Below are 20,080 nucleotides of genomic sequence, written 5' to 3'. Positions count from 1 at the left end.
GGCATTCCTCTCTGAATTAAGTTTGTTGGATATCCATTATCAAATGGTATTCTTAAGGAGGGTTTGTAGCGCTGACGGATTCTCTGGCATTTCGCATGCGTCGTGTCAGTGACGGAATGGATATATTGGTCTGAAGGGGAGACGACTCGCGTACGGATGCGTGTCTTGGCCCCTTGAGAAGGATTCGATGTAATGTTTGTGGGTGCACGCTGATAAATTACTTATCTTCCATACCAAACCTATACTAGTGTACCAATCTATATCTGATTTGCGTGAGCGAGTGAATTTAGTATCCCGTAGCTTTCAGAAATATGTCACCAACATCACTGCGGGCAATCGCCACAAATGGGAATCATGCATTGTACCCATGTTAGGAATCGAACCGGCGTCTTCGGTATGTAAATATGGGGATTTTCATACCGGACACTATGCAGTCAGTATTATAGCTACACAATCAATATTATAGCTATGACATTGATGTTATAGCTTCATCAACTGGCGTCAATATTTACAGTCAACAAAATAACCCAGTGGTTGATAGCACGAACTAAGGTGTTCCAGTTCGAGTCACCGTCTCGGTTTAGTAAGCCACATATTTCCATGTACTATTTTAGGCACAGTTATTTCATCTCAATGAGCCCTTTCCAACCATAACGATGAACTTTTCTAGATTTTTCGAGATTTCCATTATTTCCAAGTTCCGTTTGTCAAAGCTCGCTGTAGGCCAGAGCACGCCGTACGACGTGTTTGCAAGGGTAGCCGTGTTTTTATGGTCGGGCTGAGGGCTGCTGCTCAAGATGACAAAACAATATTAATGGTGATGGTGCGATGTTTTGATTGACGTGAGGAATGAGGCTGTTGCTGAACCACGCCTGAGAAAAGGAAAAGGTGTTTCCTGCTCAACAGCAAGTGGAGTCGTAACACAGCTAATCAAGTAAATAATTTTAACAAATATTGAAAACTTTTAAATGTCACAGTAAATAATGCTATATACGTTATCTAAGACTTGGTATTAATTCAAATTCCGCCATGTTTAAAAGTTACACCAATTTTTTAACTAATATATTTAACTTAATTCATATAAGTACAAATTAAATATTACTTTTATTGTTATACTGTTATTATTCAAGAACATTTTATAGAGAATTATGAAGTAAAGAGGCAGATGGAAACAGATTAGAAAAAAAGAAAAGAAAAAAGGTGTTTCAAGCTCAACAACAGCTAGTGGAGTGAGGTGGAAAACAGGTGGCCAAAGGAAGTAAGCTCACAATAGGCAATGAGGAAATAGGTAACTCATCAAATGAAGTCTTTGATGTGACCTATAAATAGAAAAGGGAAAATCCCAAAGAATGGGTTACCTGGCTTAGAATAGAGAGGAAGTTAAGGGAAATCCTTGCTGACAAGGCCCCAGGAAACAGGATGAAAAAGGCGAAGATGTGTAGAGGAGGCAGTCAACGGCAAGACTCATGATCAGACAACATGGAACAAATGAATTGCGATAGTTTTACACGACAGATAAAAACACTGTTACACAAGGCTCAGGACGAGCGTAGTGTTGCAATATACAAGTGCTCAGATTATCAAATTTTACTGATTAATTTTTATGTATCCAGGTATATGAATTAGTCTAAAAGTTCTGGACTGAATTCTGGACAAAGGACGGAACCCAGTCAGTAGGGAGCGAGATTGTTGTAATCAATGTTTTGACTTGTTCTGGTACACACAGACATAGATCCTCGCAGATAGACACAGACAGATAGTTTCAGACTGACACAGACTCGACCACACACGGATTCTAGCAGGCACATAACCTGTAGCAGACAGGGTGAGTGAGTCTAGGTTTACGCCGCAAACAGCAATATTCCAGCTATTTGGCGGCGGTCTGCAAATAATCCATTCTGGACCAGGCAATCCAGTGGTCGACAGCATGAGCATCGACCTGCGCAGTCGGGAACCTATGACATGTGTCAACTAAGTCAGCGAACCTGAGCACCGACCCCGTTAGTCACCTTTTACGACCAGCATAGTCGCCTGTTGTGGCAAGCATGGGTTTCTGAAGACCTATTCTACCCCGCATCTTCACGGGTCAGCAGACAAGGTTCTGACAGATATTGATGTCAAGAGACAATCTAGGAGATTTGTTGGAGACAAACACTCGTGGTACAGACAGACACAAACTGTAGCAGACTTGGTAAAGTTACACTCAGACATGGTACCGACAGACACATGCAGTAAAGGACAGAATTTAGCAGACAAGGAACAGGCCAACACACGTAGTAAAGGATAGACTCTAGCAGACATGGTACAGGCAGACAAATGCAGCACAGGACAGAATCTAGCAGACATGGTACAGGCAGACAAATGCAGCACAGGATAGACTCTAGCAGAAATGGTACAGGCAGACAAATGCAGCACAGGACAGAATCTAGCAGACATGGTACAGGCCAACACATGCAGTAAAGGAGAACAGACTCCAGCAGACATGGTACAGGCCAACACATGCAGTAAAGGAAGACAGACTCCAGCAGACATGGTACAGGCCAACATATACAGTAAAGGAGGACAGACTTTATAGTTAAGGACAAACTCCAGCAGACATGGCACTGGCCAACAAATGCAGTAAAGGAGGACAGACTCTATAGTAAAAGACAGACTCCAGCAGACATGGTACAGGTGGACAAAGATGGTACCAGACCAGACGTCGCAGACAGGAGTATGCACAGACAGGTAACTCGATTCCAATACCCGATAATGGTTGCATACTCTAATGTGAAACCCCAACAGACGGGTGTTGCCAGAGTAGGCATGAACATGTGTTGAAATAATGGCTGGTCTTCCCCATCTTCTGTAAATCTGAATTGGGGGAGATATAAAGGTCTGTGAAACGCCGGTCTACGTGGGAACAGCGGAAAACTGGAGAAATTTATCTTCATTATCATTTTTCCTGTTCGACCAATCGTGTGGTTTTATCTCAATTGCGCGCTACCGCTTCGCCTCTTTGTCTCCCATTGTAATTCCGGTAGGAGACAGCCTCTTGCCGCTCTAACACTTCTTTAATTTCATCCAGGGGTCATTCACATTTACAAAATATTGTCTGTCTGCGTCTATTTAACAACTAGCCAGCTACGTCCACTTTTAGGTTCATCCTCCAGACTATATGATACCAACGGTTCACAGGGGAAATGTCAAATATCTATAATGCAAATCCTCTTTTCCATGTCAAATTTCCCCCCTACCCGTTCATATTTGTTCTCTCAGCGGGACCTTTCTTCTGAGAGTGCGCAACACTTGTTGTTTCCATTGTATTCTTCCGCCTTCCGCCTATTTGCCGCCTCGCACGCAGCAGTGGCGGAGCAATAAAGGTGAGCGTCACAGTGTGGAGGTCAACCGCGGCATACCACGAGACGCGAATATGGAATAACCGACCTTCGTAGTCTGATCGAAATGAGAAAATAACTATTTGCACTAAAGTGCAAGAATGTCGTGGCAGATAAAACGATGGATGGGTTCAAATGGTTTGGGCTAGGCTCAAGGGATGGTACATAGTTCATTATGGCACAATGGTGATCAGTAACCATGACGACCTCTTGTCGGACATGGTTTCACTTTTAGAAACAAGGAGTACTTTTTATCACTGAGACTCCGCCTCAGTGGCAGTCCTAGACTAAGGCTTAGTCTCTGAATATATATATTTTAGACAGTAACAAACAAACCCATTTTAACTAAAAAGTAGCCCCAGGGAGACCAGAGATTCAGAACCTTAGGAAGTCTAGACTTGCTGCATTTATGGGTTTAGAAATGCAGACAAGGCTTGACATTATGCAAAATAATTAAACTAATGTGGTTCAGGGACTGTGAGACAGACTACGGCAGTCCAAGCAAACTCTATTCAAGTTTTCCCGGTGTTCATTTTGCCTGAGGAGCTGTTATTCTCTGAGCAGAGTGGCGCCCCTTTGTCTTACCGGGATCAAATAGGCGATTCAGATTCCAGAGCACCAAGGTCCTGAGTTATGAAACGTTGTGGAAATGACTTCAAGCATTCCTTGAAAAGCCCTCACTCACGTTTTGTTTGCTCGGCTCAGTTAGTGATTACCCATACCGACAGACAACAACCCCTTTCCCATACCCGTCCAAGTAGAATATCGCCCTAGCCCCACTTCATTCAGACAACTTACATTACAACGAGTAAGAGAATGAGTTTTAAGCAGCTTTACCTATATTCTAAAACATAATAGTGGAGGTCACCAAAAATATGACACATTGTACCCATGTTGGAATCGAACCCGGGTCTCCGGCATGACGAACGAACGCTTTAACCACTAGGCAACCCCGCCAGCCTCCTGACATTATGCCTGCGCCCTTGTTATCTGAGTATAATGTCCACTTTCTGTTTTAGAAAACCGGATCTTTCGCTGACCTACAATGACAAGAACGCCGACGTCAGGCCCTGACTAAAATTCAGAACACGGAACGTTTTCAGTTATATATCTCTCTTACCAGGTAACGATGGGTGTCATCTGAACATAGGTTGCATTCATTCCATTAAAGAGAGTAATTAAATCTAGCAATACCCCAGCAACATCGCGGCAGGGGACACCAGAAATCGGCTTCACACATCTGACCCATATGGGGGATCGAACCCGGGTCTTTGGCGTGATGAGCGAATGCTTCAACCATTTGGCTACCCCAACACACCTCATTCCATTGAGGCTATTGGACACTAGTGCATAAAAACCTGATCAAACAAAATAAACATAAATGTCATCAGCAAATAGAATACACACTGTTTAAGGACAATAACGTATTGTTTTCTATCAACGCGAAATAGTAAACTCTTTAATGTTGAGACGTGATACATTATTTTTCCGCGCTGAACATGGCTACCAAACATGGCTACCAAACATGGCTACCAAACATGGCTACTAAAACATGGCTACCAAACATGGCTACCAAACATGGCTACTAACCAATATTTCTGTAAGAAATGCTCAGTTTTCAGTTTTGCAACTTATTGCCTCTACTGCTTATGCCTTCCACTAAGTGTAACAGAGTCGCAGTGACCGCCATAGTCTCAAATCCAAGTCTTCATGCCTCCAAAACCCAGTTTAGAAAAAATGGTTGAAAGACTACGAATTTATACCGGGACTTGTATGTTACGAAACACTTTTAAACATGTCAGTCATGTTTGAAAAATGTACGCAATGACGAGTTCGAAATGACGAAAAAATGACGAAATGAACATTAAACAGTGAGTTTAGTTTTAGCAGTTTTCTAGCAATGTCACGACGGGATTGATGCACTGTTTCCACGTGGGGAATCAAACCCGGGTCTCCGGCATGACGAACGAACTTTTTAACCACTAGGCTACTCCACCACCTCCCAGTCCAGAGATTGCATTCTTTTCAAAACCGAGCTTGATTAACTGGGGATTGATTCTTTTGTGATAGGACACACGAACATGTACAAGGAAAGGTGTGGTTTACAAGTTTCGCGGGTTTGTTCCTGGTTCGTTTGTTTTTACACTGAGTGTTAGCTTAACATGTCTTCTCAGCTCCTCAAGTTCGGAGCCCGATGCGTACTTTACATCTCCCCAATAACAACCTAATACCTATAGTATATACTGTTGTGTCTCGCTGTGTCTCGGAAAGCCTCGCTCAGAAAACAATCACTTCTCACTTGTGTCTCGCTGTGTTCATCCTATCCCTCTGACTTGTATACACAACATATGACCAACGGCTCTCAGAGTATCTTTTCCCAACCTTTCACCCATATAGCGTCTGCGGAATGAGACTGGGCTCTGTCTTAGGGGTCGTCTCAAATGGTGTTTTCTTCATGGGCAGTTTTGGGCATGAGGCATTTGTCTCTGTCTCTGTATGCAGTTGCGTGCCAGAATCCTGTGATAATCTTTGGTTCGATTCAATATTGTTAAAGTTAAAGAATCTGAAATGTATTTTATTATGGCAAAGGGAATATACATATATACCTGAGTATTCGTTAAGATTGGGGTTAGAATAGGTCTTCAGCAACCAATGCTTTTCGGAAGGCGACTAACGGGATCAGGTGGTCAGGCTCGCTGACTTTAAATGACATATGTCATCGTAACCCAATTGTGTTGATCGATGCCCATCTTATTTATCATTTGATTGTCTGGTCCATAGCCGAATATTTACAGACTGCCGCACAGCTGAAATATTACTCCGTGAACAAACAAAGGTTCGGGAATGCGAACCCACGTCTGAGTTTCGGGAATATATACTACTGTGTAGGTTTCCGGAATACAGTCTTGTTTTTGAGAATATCTAGTACCAAGATATGGAGGAATAGACGTCGGAAATATCTCTCAGTCCCAAGGTTTCGGGTCCAGATACCGATGTATAGGCTTAGAGAACACCTGTCAGCGTCTGTGTTCACGGTACATGTATGTAACAATGTCTACATGTTTCGTAATGTCCAGTGTTATATACCAATGTCCTATGTCCAGTATTATATACCAATGTCCAGTGTTATATACCGACGTCCAGTATTATATACAAGTGCCTATTCTCAGTGGTCTCAGCAGTCCTATCACCTTATCCATCTCCCAGAAGCTAGAGAATGAATCTAAGATGAATTCGTCTCAGGTCTGGATTACTATCAGCTGAAATGAAACATTGTTTTGGGTTCCTTTTTAATTTGCACTTTCATGTCGGGAAGATATATTTTTAAACTAAGATATATCAATATATATTTTTTTTAAAGTTAGTCTGCGCGCAGACCTTTCCATAGGCAAACATGTACACGTATTAGTAGCCTTAAGGCTGTCTGAATGCTGAGCCCATGGATTTAAAGCATTTCTATCCTTCGAAGAGATAAGTCTAGTCAAGGGACCCCGGTCTGTTATTATTATTTTTTAGAAATGATCATTTAATATGTGTTTTTACCTTAGAGTCTCTAACGCGTGACCACTTAAGTCTTCTCTCACACACGGGTCGCCATTAAAGATATGTATGTCTACGCCCCAGTCAGGCCGATCTGACATAGCTGACCATTGATTAAAACACATCCAAAGAACCGAGGCAAATATCAAGAAAATGCACTATGAATGTTTGAGACGCTCCCCTAACAAGCCATGTATTAATGAACGTGGTGATATTTTCTCATGCCGGCGTGGAAGCACCTGAGCTGAGATCCATCCACAGCAAGATACACTGGGTATCACAATACACGACAAAACCGTTAGGATGCAGTCCAGTGGCGCGAGAGCTGAGACGCTTTTCAACTAAAATAATAAATATTTTGCACGATCTTCTTGTGGTAATATCTCGCTCTAGACGAACACTGCTTGCGTCTCCACTGAGAATAAACACTGCCGAGCGAGTGGAGTCGATTCAATGGGAGCGGGCTAACAAAGTCAGTGATGATTTGTACTGGCGGTGGATATGTGGGGAAGGCTTAACGGGGAGATAAGGTAAATTAATTTTAATCCTAATTTTAATGACACCTTGAAAATTAAACACCAGACAGAAAATTACCAGATGATGTCACATTAAAATGTATAATATTTTAGATTATACATAACCGAGAGAGAGAGAGAGGGGGGGAGATGGGAGATTAAAGGACAGACAGCTGAATATACTTATATTGCACACATTTCATGAAACAGTTAACCATCAGTAAGCTTGCTACAGATGTAAAGTTCTATTTGCATTTTGGTGAGGCTTTTTAAAATCATAATACACGGTCTAAAACAGACACATGGAGAGCGAGAGTGAAAAAAATAGTTTGAGGCAGAAAGTAATTTATTAAACCACATACTGCACATTGTTGAGTGATGCCTGATATGAGAGGGAAAAAGGTTTTCGGTGGGCAATAAGTTTATTTTTTAACATTTAATTCGGTGCGTTTTATGGAGGACAATTTTATTTTTACGTTTTCGTCTGTGTTTAACAGCAAAGAAGTAGTCAGTAGATCTCATAAGCCGCCAGTTGTTAACGGTATTATCAAATTTATCGCATAGTGTGACATGTTGCGATAAGTTAATCGTATCTCGTCTCACGTCCCCTTACTCGTACACTGCAGTGTCCGTCATCAGAGAAAAAGAACACACCAAGCATTGACGCTATGCAATATACAGAATCCCTTAATATGCCATAAGCACACCGATTAGGTGATTCTCTCATCAAGACCTGTGTATACGCATAGAATAACTGCATCATAAAGAACTTAGCTTAATGTAAACCTCTTCAGTATGTATTCCACATAATTGCGTTTGTTAAAGATGCGTGGTCTCAGTCAGTGAAGCCATTAAATCTTGCAAATGCGCGACTCTGATGTTTAAATTATTCTATTCACGGTTTGTTGAAATGACTCAGCTATGAAAGTCTGATACACGTGTATGATGTTTTGAACGAAAAAAAAAGCCACCGATCTTTCGTTTTTGTATGAAAGTTGACCAGACCCTGATAGAGACAGTACCGTTTTCTCGCGATTTTAAGCCAAACGTTTAATGAGGATTGGTTTCTGTTTGGTAATGATAGGATCGTCAGATAGGCTGTCCACTATTTCATGGTTTCATATACGGTTCCGAGGAGAAAGCTGAAACTGATTATTTTTTTAAAACATTTATAATGTGAAGTACTTATTTCTAATTCCTTGTTTCTCGCAGTGAACGAGGCGGTTTATCAGGCTGTCCGGATTGTTTGATCTTTGCCGTCCTGTCTCCTCCGACGTCCGCGCGTCGTGCGCGGCAGTACGTCGCTCAATCGAACAGCCTTCTTCAGCTGAAGAGATTGTTTAGGATTTGCGCTTCATTGACTTGCCTCAGCTACAAGACCGAGTGTTAGTTTCATGAAGGCTGCATTTCAAGCGGGATACACTACCTGTGATGCCCGACCCTCAAGTCACTCATTTCACTAAATCAGTTTCACGTGGCTGTGATACACAGCGTTCTATGGAAAAGGATTTGACAGACAATATCACCCACGTGGTTCCACTCACTGAATATTTTAAGTGAAATCAAGTTTGTCAACGCTGTGCCTCAAAGGATTTGTGGTATATTCTCCAGCAGATTCACGTGATTCGTTTAGTCAAGCGCTGAAGTTACTCATTTGTTTAGCTTCAACCCTTGTCGATTTCTCAACGTTAAATTTGCATAATACGCCAAGCGGATAATTAGCACAGTGATGGGAGGCGAAGCTCTATCGATATAAGTGGAAATGTACTGGTGATTCAAAACACAACTCTGGAATAATGAACGAATGATGTTTCCAATTTCACTCCGATCCGATCTTAGTTTGCACCAGTACTGGCTGTGATATAAAAGGTCACATCGACGGATATCATAGATTTATTGCTGGGGCACAGTCACACGGAGAACGGATTACTACACAAGTCCTGCCTTTTCAAGCCGAATTTTCTCACTTAGATATCAACTCTTATATCATCATCCATCAGTAAGTAATAAACATATACGTTGTTTTATTGATATATTCTATATGTATCAATATTTATTTATATTGACACCTTATAAAAAGTTTTTATCTCATTTCAACACTTTCATATTGAAATAATTCCACAATCCTCAGTTCAAAGAAATCACCATAATTTAATTTTAAACGGTTTTGACAACTGTTTTGCGAAAAATATCAGTTTCTACTGCTGATGTTTAGTTTCAATCAAGACATTTCCTCAAGTCTCTAATAGGTTCTTATCACGGTGTCCGTTTTTGAATTGAGCGGTCAGTTTAACGTGATGACCAAAGTACGCATAAACTCAACTGAGTTAATTTTTCGGGGATTTGATATTTTTGCAATAAATCCAAAGTTGGCATGTGGAAGAAATATGTGATATGTATTCTGACTGACAAGTCGCCAGTGCGTCTTCGGTAACCTTACTGTGATTGATAGCGCAGACAGCGACTGAGCGTTGCGACACCTTTGCCACTGAATGGTCTTTGACAATACACAAAACGTGATCAGTTTCGTAGGAAATAGTGCCTACTTTTTCTTTGTACTTTATGTGCTAGACATTTATCATTTATCGTTCTGATAGATATCTCCACTGGTTCCACGGCAGGCATTAAGTACCTACATCAGAGTGGTGGTTTTCAAATCAATGAAGCATTGATTCATAATCGATCTTTTTAGTTTGACGTAAAAATACAGCGGCAGTCAGTGTTAATGATCTTAACATTTTATGGGAACATAAAGTAATGATCATGACAAAAAATACAAATTTATGAAGTCTGAATTGACTGGTACGCGTCGTCAATTATCTCTATGACTGATTGGTAATAAACCTGTTGTCCTCACGCTGCCCTGTTTGAGATGATGTATATACTTGAACTTGTATTTCCGGACAGATCAGTCGGACAAATGGATTACCCGATCGATAGATTGAGATTTACGTTAATCGGGGTTTGCACCTGAGGAGTCGCCTGTTTTCAATTCTGTTTGAATACTTCAGTGATAAAAAGACGTGCGGTAATATGGTAATGGAGTTTTAGAGCGGAGAAATTGCCAGCTCTCAGACTAGACTGCTGAACGGATGTTCGGCAGTGGAAGATGAGTGTTTTTGACGGATATTAACAAGCGGGGGTATCGTTACACGGTAACGAGGGCACACGATTCATAGCTGCACCCAACCTTGCAGTAGTGTACAAGCAGTACCTGTCGGGGCTCCTTAATTATAAACAGATTCGGATGTTTTTCGATGTCCGCATTTTATGCGTTGAATTAGGCTGGTTTAAACAAGACTGTAGGAATTGTGGCGCTCTATGACTGGGATTAGACAAGATGGATGATAGTGTACGGCAAGATGGGGTGCGATGGGGAGTACACGAGCACGCTGGGCGAGCAGTAACGGCGCGGAGACGTCAATTCGCTTGGCATCGGAATTTGAAGTTTTGACGGAGGTGTATGGAATGGTATAGGAGATGGGGCCATGCTCGATGTCAGGTGGAGTAGAACCATTCTGTCTTGTTCATGCAGGTGTGCATGACAGTCCAGTGGACACCTGGTCAATTTCGACCAGACTGCAGATTTTCCCATTGAATGCAACACGTTTGTGATTAAAATGTTTATTTAATACTGGTAATACCCTAGATTTGTTTGTTTACCGTTACATGATACTGCCTTGTGTCAGGTAGAGAACTCGATTGTCGACAAACAGTACTTTCTAAGTATGGTATATTTTCTGAGAACTGCACGGGGATATATAGATATACTGTTGTCTTCAAAGGGAAGCGACGGACTAAAGAGGGATTAGAGACAGGGCGGTTGCAAAAACATCGGTGAACGACTTGATGATAACTTGATAGGTTCCAGGTAGCTGGGTTGATGAGGGTGGGAATGCGACGGGCAAGGTGTGGTGTTTGAGGGAAAGGAGAGGGGTCACAGACATGGTGTGGTTATTTTGGGGATGGGGAGAGGGACGGCGCGTCTGGTTGGTATCGGGGTCCTCCGTGTAGGATGGGGTGATGGATCGTGAACAGTTTCGTTCAGCCTAGCTGAAAGTTGGAGAGAAAGAGAGCGACGGGTGCGGGATTGTCGTTTTAGTGGACGAGGGGATTCATGGGGGCGTAATTGTAGAAAGGCATGACGGACATTTGTTGGAGAAATAAGGTGAGGGGTCGGGTCATGGTAGTTGTACTGCGCTAGGGAGGGAGAGGATGTAGGAACATTGATGGCTGTGAACGAAAGAAGGGGGTCAGGCTAGTTTGAATGTTGCGAAGGAGGGTGAAGGGACCGATTTGAGAGAGAAAGTCAGCCTTCATTGTGAGGAGAGGCATGGGTGGGTGAATTGAAACTCACAGGTTTGGTTGTTACGAAGGAGGGGGTCCGGCTAGCTAGACTTGGGGTGGGAGGCGGATTTGGTCGTTACCTTGGGAGGAGGTGTGTGCGTGTGTGTGTGTGTGTGTGTGTGAGAGAGAGAGAGAGAGAGAGAGAGAGAGAGAGAGAGAGAGAGAGAGAGAGAGACGACCTGTTGCAAGGGGATCGTAACGTTCCAACTAAGATTGTGATAGATGATGATACGAGGGAGGGCTGGTCGCCCGGATCGGTCAGCCTGACTGTTTATTGGAGTACCACCCGGTAGGCATGCTCAGCAGGAACGTATATTATCTCAGAAGTATTATCTCACTGTCAGAAAACTGTATACTGTATAAACAATCACAACATTGGCATCTTTCTCTTTTACCATTTTTTCTCTTATATCTGTCGTATTCTGACTGTAAAATAATTTCATCTCCTTTACCAAGATGCAAAAGAAATATCGTAATCAGTTGTTTGGAAGTATGTACATCAAGCACACGACAGAGTGACACGCTCAATGGGAGGGATTAAATTGTGTATCCCGAACAACTACCTATTTTCACTTGTTGTCAGGACTAATTATCTCGCAAGTTTGACATGGCGGATAATTTATCAGCTGGGCACAGAAATCAGACTTACGTATTTAGACGTCCGCACAGCACATGTTATCTCTGTAAATATTCTGTTATAAAATATGTTTTTAACGTAACAAGTCTTTGCTCGTCCATAATATAGATCTAGTGCTATTTTCAAGATATTCCCTTGTTATTTGCGTTGAATATAATAAACAATGCATGGAATAAAATGGAATTATAAAAGTTACAACTCCATAGTCACTATCCCCGCAAGGGGCGGTAGGATAGCCGAGTAGTAGTATGGGGGCCTTACTACTCCTAGTGTATAAAGCGTCGAAGTCCCGGGCTGGATTCTCCCCATGGATGATGTGTTAGAAGTCCATTTCCCGTGTCCCTCGGCGTGGTATTGCTGGAAAATTGCTAAAAGCGTCGTAAAACCATACTCGCTCACTGTTTCTACTAAGATGAAAAGTCTGAGTGGATCGGATGGTCAGGTTCGCTAACACTGGTTCATGCATAGCATCGTATTCCAACTGCTTAGATAGATGGTCACTGTGTTAACACCTAGATAAGACTCGCCTATAGAGACACCGCGGACACGTAGTTAAGATATTGTTGTACAAGAAAAATAATATGTAATCCTGGTTTTTTTTAATTTCATGAGTTCAGAGGGAGGGAGTATTGTTTTACGCCGCAATATCACGGCGAGTGACCATTGTATTCATGAAGGGAGTCAAACAGGGACCTTCAGCGTCTCCCACGGACATTTTAACCATTAAGCTGCCCAACCGCCTCACGGGTTAAGATACAGATTTTCTAGTTTTAAATTTGAATTCCTCTTTGTGTACCAAACTGTTTATGACATGAGTTTCCAATAAATAAATTCCTGCATGTTTTCCATTCATTCACACGACTGACATGAATAGTCGCGTCTGTCTGCCATGATCAGTGGGATTCACAGGCTTCTATCCTGTTGTCTGTGTTTCTTTAATTCATAAGGAAATTGTTGACATACCTTATTTTAATTCAGTGGGTGAGTGTGCTGTAACGAAGCGGATCTCCGGTTGTCTTAATGTTAATTTTAGTACCGCCACGTCAATCATTCAAGATTAAAATTTCAAAACATTGTAATGGCCCTGGAGACGTGTAGACAGGCTAGCTGAGCTAAGCTTCCAATTCCGTACACAGAAGTTAAGTGCCTGTTTAGAGAGGTAATGTAGCGGTGTGTATACAAGACACTGGTTAAACCGGACACCCGTGAAGATCCGGGTTAGAGTTGGTCTTCAGCAACTCATGCTTGGCGATTAACGGATTGGGTGGTCAGACGCGCTGACTTGGTTGACATACGACATTTATTTTACTTTACACATACACGTCGTTTTCTGATTGGCTAAGCGCCCATCCATTATTTTCAGTGTATCCCCACTTACAAGCGAGGTACGTTGCAAAGTACCTCGCTGCTCATTTGGTACTTCGTGGTAGTATTTCTCTATCTCGAATAACATTGAATCATGTATGATGTACGGACATTACCGTTGTTTTGTGAATGCAAATCAACGGAAGGGAGATAACTCTAAATTTGTTTTTCTTGTGTCGTCTGCAAAAGCTAGCGATGGTTACGAAAAGATTCCATTCTAATAAATAAATGTTCAAGTTCAAATGTAGACTGTGTGCATATTCAGAAGGAGAATTACAAAGACAATACCTGCGGGAAAACAGCAAGATGGAAGAATAGTTTGATTCGTGATGAACCGGGGTTGGCTAAAGTGAACGATCCGATACCCATGCTTCAAACAGTTCAAAATTAACTTTGAGATGTTCGGTAAGATAAATACGTTGTTCACTGGTCCCTCGGGGCCCATGGGTTGATGTAACTTTTATTGTCTACTGACACACTTTCGGAAAACAATGTGATTCGGGCATCCTGTTTACATTCAGTTGACCTTGATACACAATTAATTACGTTGTTTCTTTACAACGAAGCTGTGACGGCGGATAGCCTGGTGGTTAAAGCTCCCGCTCGTCGCACCGACGGTCCGGGTTTCATTCCCTACATGGATATAATGTGTGAAACCTATTTCTGGTGTCCCCCGCTATGATATTTCTGGAACATTGCCAAAGCGGTGTAAAATCATATTCATTCATTATGACGTTACTACTGGGGGAATAAGCATATTTGTTGATCTGTTGATCTGATGACAAAGCTGACCTCAGATTAGAAGGATCTCCCATGAAAGTTTTGTAGAATCGTTTGTGGAAGATACCTGTTAGCCTCTTACTTTAACTGTATGTGCGCTCGAGTCACCATTTGTTCCTCGTAATCAAATCAGGGAAATAAACAATACCTTTTAAAAGAAAATTTTCCAGGTATTTATTTCCCCATATCGTGAGCGCCGACTGGTCGCGAGCTATTAGATACCACGTCGTTTCATCGAGACAGTCCTCGGTGTTTGGAGAGCTCATAGCCGGTGGGTCTCCATTTGCTGACACCCACTGGCTCACACGCGGTCTCGCGAGGAAAGAAAATACTGAAAGCATGTGAGACAAGCGATTAGAGTTATCTCCCCTGGTTTCTCTGGCGTGTTCGTTAAGACGCACTGACGTTTATTGTTTAGTGAGTGAGTTTAGTTTTACGCCGCACTCAGCAATATTCCAGCTCTATGTCGGCGGTCTGTAAATAATCGAGTCTGGACCAGACAATCTAGTGATCAACAACATGAGCATCGATCTGCGCGATTGGCTACCGATGACATGTGTCAACCAAGTCAGCGAGTCTGACCACCCGATCCCGTTAGTCGCCTCTTTCGACAAGCATAGTCACCTTTTATGGCAAGCATGGGTTGCTGAAGGCCTATTCTACCCCGGGATCTTCATTAGATTAGATTTATTAGATACTGTGTGTGTTTAGTTTTACGCCGCACTCAGCAATATTCCAGCTATATGCCGGCTGTCTGTAAATAGTCGAATCTGGGCTGGACAATCCAGTGATCAACGTAATATACATCGATCTACGTAATCGATGACATCTGTCTACCAAGACAGTTTAGCCGAACTATAATCCCGATAGCCGCCTCCTACGACAAGCATGTTGCTGATGATAAATTCTATCCCAGATTGTCACGGGTATATTTGTGAAATTGTGTACAATACATGAGGATACATCGTAGATATGACAGGGAAACGAACGTCGTTTTCATCCTAGTAATAGTGTAAACCGGAATCAGCAACAACCATAAAAACAGCAACAAAGAAAAGTAATTTATTTTTCCAGACTTTTGTTTTCAGCATTTTGTTGAAGCTAAAGATCATCAGTGGCTATAGCATATCGATATTGGTAGTAATTTGTACTTTCATTATTTTTCAGGATAATGGTATTTGCCTTCCTGTTGGTCCTTGTAGTGATCGAATCCGGACCTTCAAGCGTTCTTGCTGGTAAGTTACAAGTACAACCAAGTTCTCCGATCCCGTTAGTCGCCTCTGACGTCAAGCATAGTCTCTCTGTGTGGCAAGCATGGCTTGCTGAAGACCTATTCTACCCGGGACCTTCACAGGTCCATGACAGCCACAGATGTAACAGGCTACTACAGTGAAGTTGAGCTGTTAAAACAATAGATGCATGCAAACTACACTATATCAAGAAACTACACATGCTGACATGGAACTCTCAGCATGTGTCGTCTGAAAATAGCACTGTATCTCAGTTAACGCGTTCACCCATTCCAGTTTTAATGCAGGTTAAAAATTTAATGCGCACAAGTGAAGTTATGCATTTAGATATATGAAAGGCACAATGTTCTAGGGAAAAGTGGTAGCACAAGTTTGGAAATGTTTGTCTTCGCCAAGTTGTTGGAAGAAATTATTTCAAAGCAAATTCCAAACTTTTTACCTGATTGACAGTCCGTTTGGCATTCTCTTCCCACAGTGTTTGCACAAGTCGTATCTTCACACGTAACCTCTGTTCTACTACGGTCCTTTCATGATGCAAGTGTTCAGTATTCGTGATTGGTTGCAGTCAGATTTAGTTGTGCAATCAGCGACGTTGTTTCAAAAGTGATCGTCCGCAAAGCCTCGGTAATTTCCGTATGATTCGGGAAAACTAAATCCTCTTCCCAAGTGCGATGTGCAAACGTTTCTTCTAGACAGAACTCATGTAATGGCGGATCAGTGGCGTCTCCGTCACTCTCGTTGTCAACGGACAAGCTAGCCATATTAAATGTCTAGTGTGTCACGTCAACATAAGTCATCCACTATATTGGATCCAAGTCGATGCAACACCTGTTTTCTGTTATTTTTTTTATTTTTTCTTTTCTTTTCTTTTCTTTTTCCAGGGGATTTTACATGAACCGGGAAATGTATGTAAACAGAAGTTGCGCGTAGGAAGATGGGAACTGAGTAACCTCTTTTGGAAGAGGATGTCCGTTTATTCGATAGTCAAAATCTGAGCTTGTCTGTTATCGCGCGGATAATGCTATCCCGGTCTGTATTTTCAATAGTAGCAAGGGCTGGAGACTGTTCTGACCAATATGTTCAACAGTAGCGAGTATTTGAGGTTATTCTGGTTTGTATATTCGGTAGTATGAATGTGTATCCATTCATATGAAGAGACACTTTGAATCTGACCCCTTCGTAAACAGCCACCAATATGACGGGTTACATTATGTTTAGAACATTTTTTTATATTTGATACATAATTTCAGATCAGATATAATATTTTGGGATGTCTATTCAGTAATCTATTATTGGTACAGTATTATTTGCCTGAGATAGGCTTTGGCCTATGCACGTTTTTCTAACATGATCGAAAGGGATTTGAACAATTCATTGCTTGTTTGCGAGCTGCTCTCTCTTTTTCGGATACGTTTTGCTTTGTGCGACATTAAAGAACGATCGTACAAAAGAGGAAACGGGTAAATATTGAATCAAATCGGCCTTTATCAACGATAAGTAACCATAATCCTATTTGTGGTAAACCACACCGAGGTTAGATGTCGTAAAGTCGGAATACGTATTGTCGTAAACCATTCAGCTAATCTCGACTTGCAGTAGCGCCATTTACATACACCTCTATCGGTGCCTTTGAAGTAGCACGTGCCACGCGCTAGAGATCACTAGCGTTCCCTCCCCCGCCCGCTCAGGCGCTCAGTGTTGACGTTTAACTTGCCCGAGTCTCTAATTCGAGATACTGTTCCGACAATTACTACTAGGCATTTAAAGGTATCACTCTCTTTGTGGTTAAAGCTGTCTCTGTTGTGTAAATAAAGCTGGTAGAGTTAGACACACAGAGCCGACCCACACGGGACAGAGCGGAGACAGGTGAATGGAAGCGCAGACGACATTATGAGCAGACGACACCACTGACGGCGGTCAACAAGATGATATGAAGGCTATTTGACCTGTGAATATCTGTGACTAGGGTGGTCGCTTTGATGCGGAGTTATCTCCCTTAGATTGACTCGGATGCACTGGTATATGCTCAGCGTCAACAGATTAAAAGAATCTCTTTGAGTATCATTTCTAATACTTCAACGCGTGATCTCAGAATAATGGATAGAACTACAGTCCGTGTTTGACTTCAGTGAACATAGGATGTGCAGTGTCGTAGTATATTTTATGGCCTGTAAACTTTTACTCTCCTGAGTTTCCTTCCCTGTCTATGTTGGCTTGCAATATGGTTCCATGGGGGACGTGTGATCTGAACTCATACCTGTTCATTAATAGAGACACTGACCCACCTTCGTCGTAATCTACACCCTTGTTCGTATGCGCACACATCAAGCAACCACAACCATCAGCCAAAAGCTATACTGGCGGACCAAAGGAAGTAAACACTCGAAAACTGGATTCGACCAAACAGTGAAAACATTACCAAAGCGTTACAAGGGTTTAAACACACGTCGAGACACTGCAAAGTTAAGGTCCAAAACAAACTGTGATATCCGTATCATCGAAAAAGCCATTAGCCATGTCGCCTGTATTCATGAACTAAACCTCTTCATTTCTTGTATGGCCATAGGTGAATACGCTCTTATCCCCCTCATTTTCATGATTTCTGTCTCATAAATAGGAATGGGAATGTAACCTCAGTTCATCGCAGGTGACGTTTGCCATCAATAAATGTATGTCTCTCACGATGACTTTCCACGGTTGTCCTCTGAATATCCTTGCGTATGAAAAGTCTATCTGTTTTATGAAAATTCGTGAGAAACATTACATATGTACAACCCTACAGCAGACTGTATCTATCATTTAAATTTAAAGCAAATAACGATAGCCAAGTGGTTAAAGCGTTTGCTTGTCACACAGAGGTCCAGGTTCGATTTCCCTTTTGAATACACTGTGTAGTGCTCAGATCGATGCTCATGATGTTGATCACTGGATTGTCTAGTCCAGACTCGATTATTTACAGACCTCCGCCACATTGCTGGAATATTGCTGAATGCGGCGTAAAACTAAACTCACTCACACTGTGTAGTGCCAATGATGCCCTCCGTTGTGATTACTCTGTTATGTTAATCAAAGTCGCATAACCATTGTTATCTGAAGCAATGTTGCAGACCGTCCCATCTGTGAGAATCTTCATGAGCGAGACAGCCAATCATACCATATATCACAATTTCTACTTTTAAGGGATGGTCTTCCCATATTGCGTTTATTTCTGATAAATCTAAGCGAAATCTCATTTGATGTGGCTCATAAACTGTTCCAGGGTGAGGAAACCTACAATTTATTTTAAAGAAAACAAGCTTGTCAACAACTCATGTCAATTGGCACATGTGAAGATTGTTTGCAGCGAAAGAGAAAAGGCAAAGATTGTTAAAAGAAACATAAGTTCATAGGACTAACTGTCTCTTCAAAAACAGGAGTCCACTCGACTAGACAACGTAGTTAGACATACACTACCCGTTACAAATATACATTCCCAGTCTAAGCCAGTATTCGTTTCAGATTGTTCGCAACGTCTTTGGAAATAACAAAACCTGGGACTGGAAATAAACGAAACTGAATCAGAATAGTTGGAAACGTTATCGTCAAAATCAAGTCATTATTTGCACGATATATATCGGATTAGGAGCCGCCCTTGGCGGTTTGCGAATCCTTGTCAAAATTTCATCGACTTGATTGGAGGGATTTACTGAATAGATACGGCGTCAGGGGTATTGTTGGTTATTATAAAAAGTCGGCATTCATAGACAATCGTCTAAACGTCGGTGACCCACTGTCGTGCCGTGCCTTGCCTTCGTTTTCCCTTCATAATGCTGTTCACATAAACAACCCATCACTGTGATCCTAAGGGACAGTAGATACAATCGTACTATGCAGACTATGAGAAATCTCGCCAGGTACTGGCCATTTTGAAACAATGAAAAGATTGGTATCGCGTCGAACGGCCATGACAGACACCGGCGATGTCTACATAAACCCTGTTGTCTCGTCGCGGCCGTATTTTTCGACAGCGTTTAGACACTTTTCTAAATCTCTCTTTACAACCTACTCTTGTGCTAGAAACAGTTGCGTGATAGCATCTGAATATATGTCCTCAGCCAAAGAAAATATTACACCTTGTCAACATTTTTTGGAAAAGAGAGGGTCTCAGAATATCTCCTTGTCATAGCGCTGGAAATTTCTTGTCAGGTTTGAAATATAAACTGCGATTGGGATCTCCTGCTCGTTAATAGGATTGTTTGGACCCCCGCTAACTAGACGCCATGTCGAAAA

The 20,080-nt window shown here is 42.0% G+C and overlaps 1 protein-coding gene across 4 annotated transcripts in view; it reads left to right on the top strand.

The window, feature by feature from the left end:
- The first annotated feature begins 8,881 nt into the window (after positions 1–8,881).
- Positions 8,882–20,080, top strand: part of LOC137282268 (chordin-like protein 2) — a 29,254-nt gene continuing 18,055 nt past the window's right edge. For 2 of the 4 annotated variants that reach the window (XM_067814000.1, XM_067813998.1), the window contains exons 1-2: positions 9,344–9,431; positions 15,729–15,796. In XM_067814000.1, coding sequence (XP_067670101.1) covers positions 15,733–15,796 — 64 coding nt within the window. In that variant the 5' untranslated portion in view covers positions 9,344–9,431; positions 15,729–15,732. Of the gene's footprint in view, positions 9,432–15,728; positions 15,797–20,080 lie in introns of all 4 variants that reach the window. The other 2 variants (XM_067814001.1, XM_067813999.1) reach the window with 2 other exon arrangements.

This window comes from Haliotis asinina, chromosome 4 (genome assembly GCF_037392515.1).
Source record: "Haliotis asinina isolate JCU_RB_2024 chromosome 4, JCU_Hal_asi_v2, whole genome shotgun sequence".
Lineage (NCBI taxonomy): Eukaryota > Metazoa > Mollusca > Gastropoda > Lepetellida > Haliotidae > Haliotis > Haliotis asinina.
The sequence above is the reverse complement of the archived record's forward strand: the minus strand, read 5'-3'. Positions and strand labels throughout refer to the sequence as shown.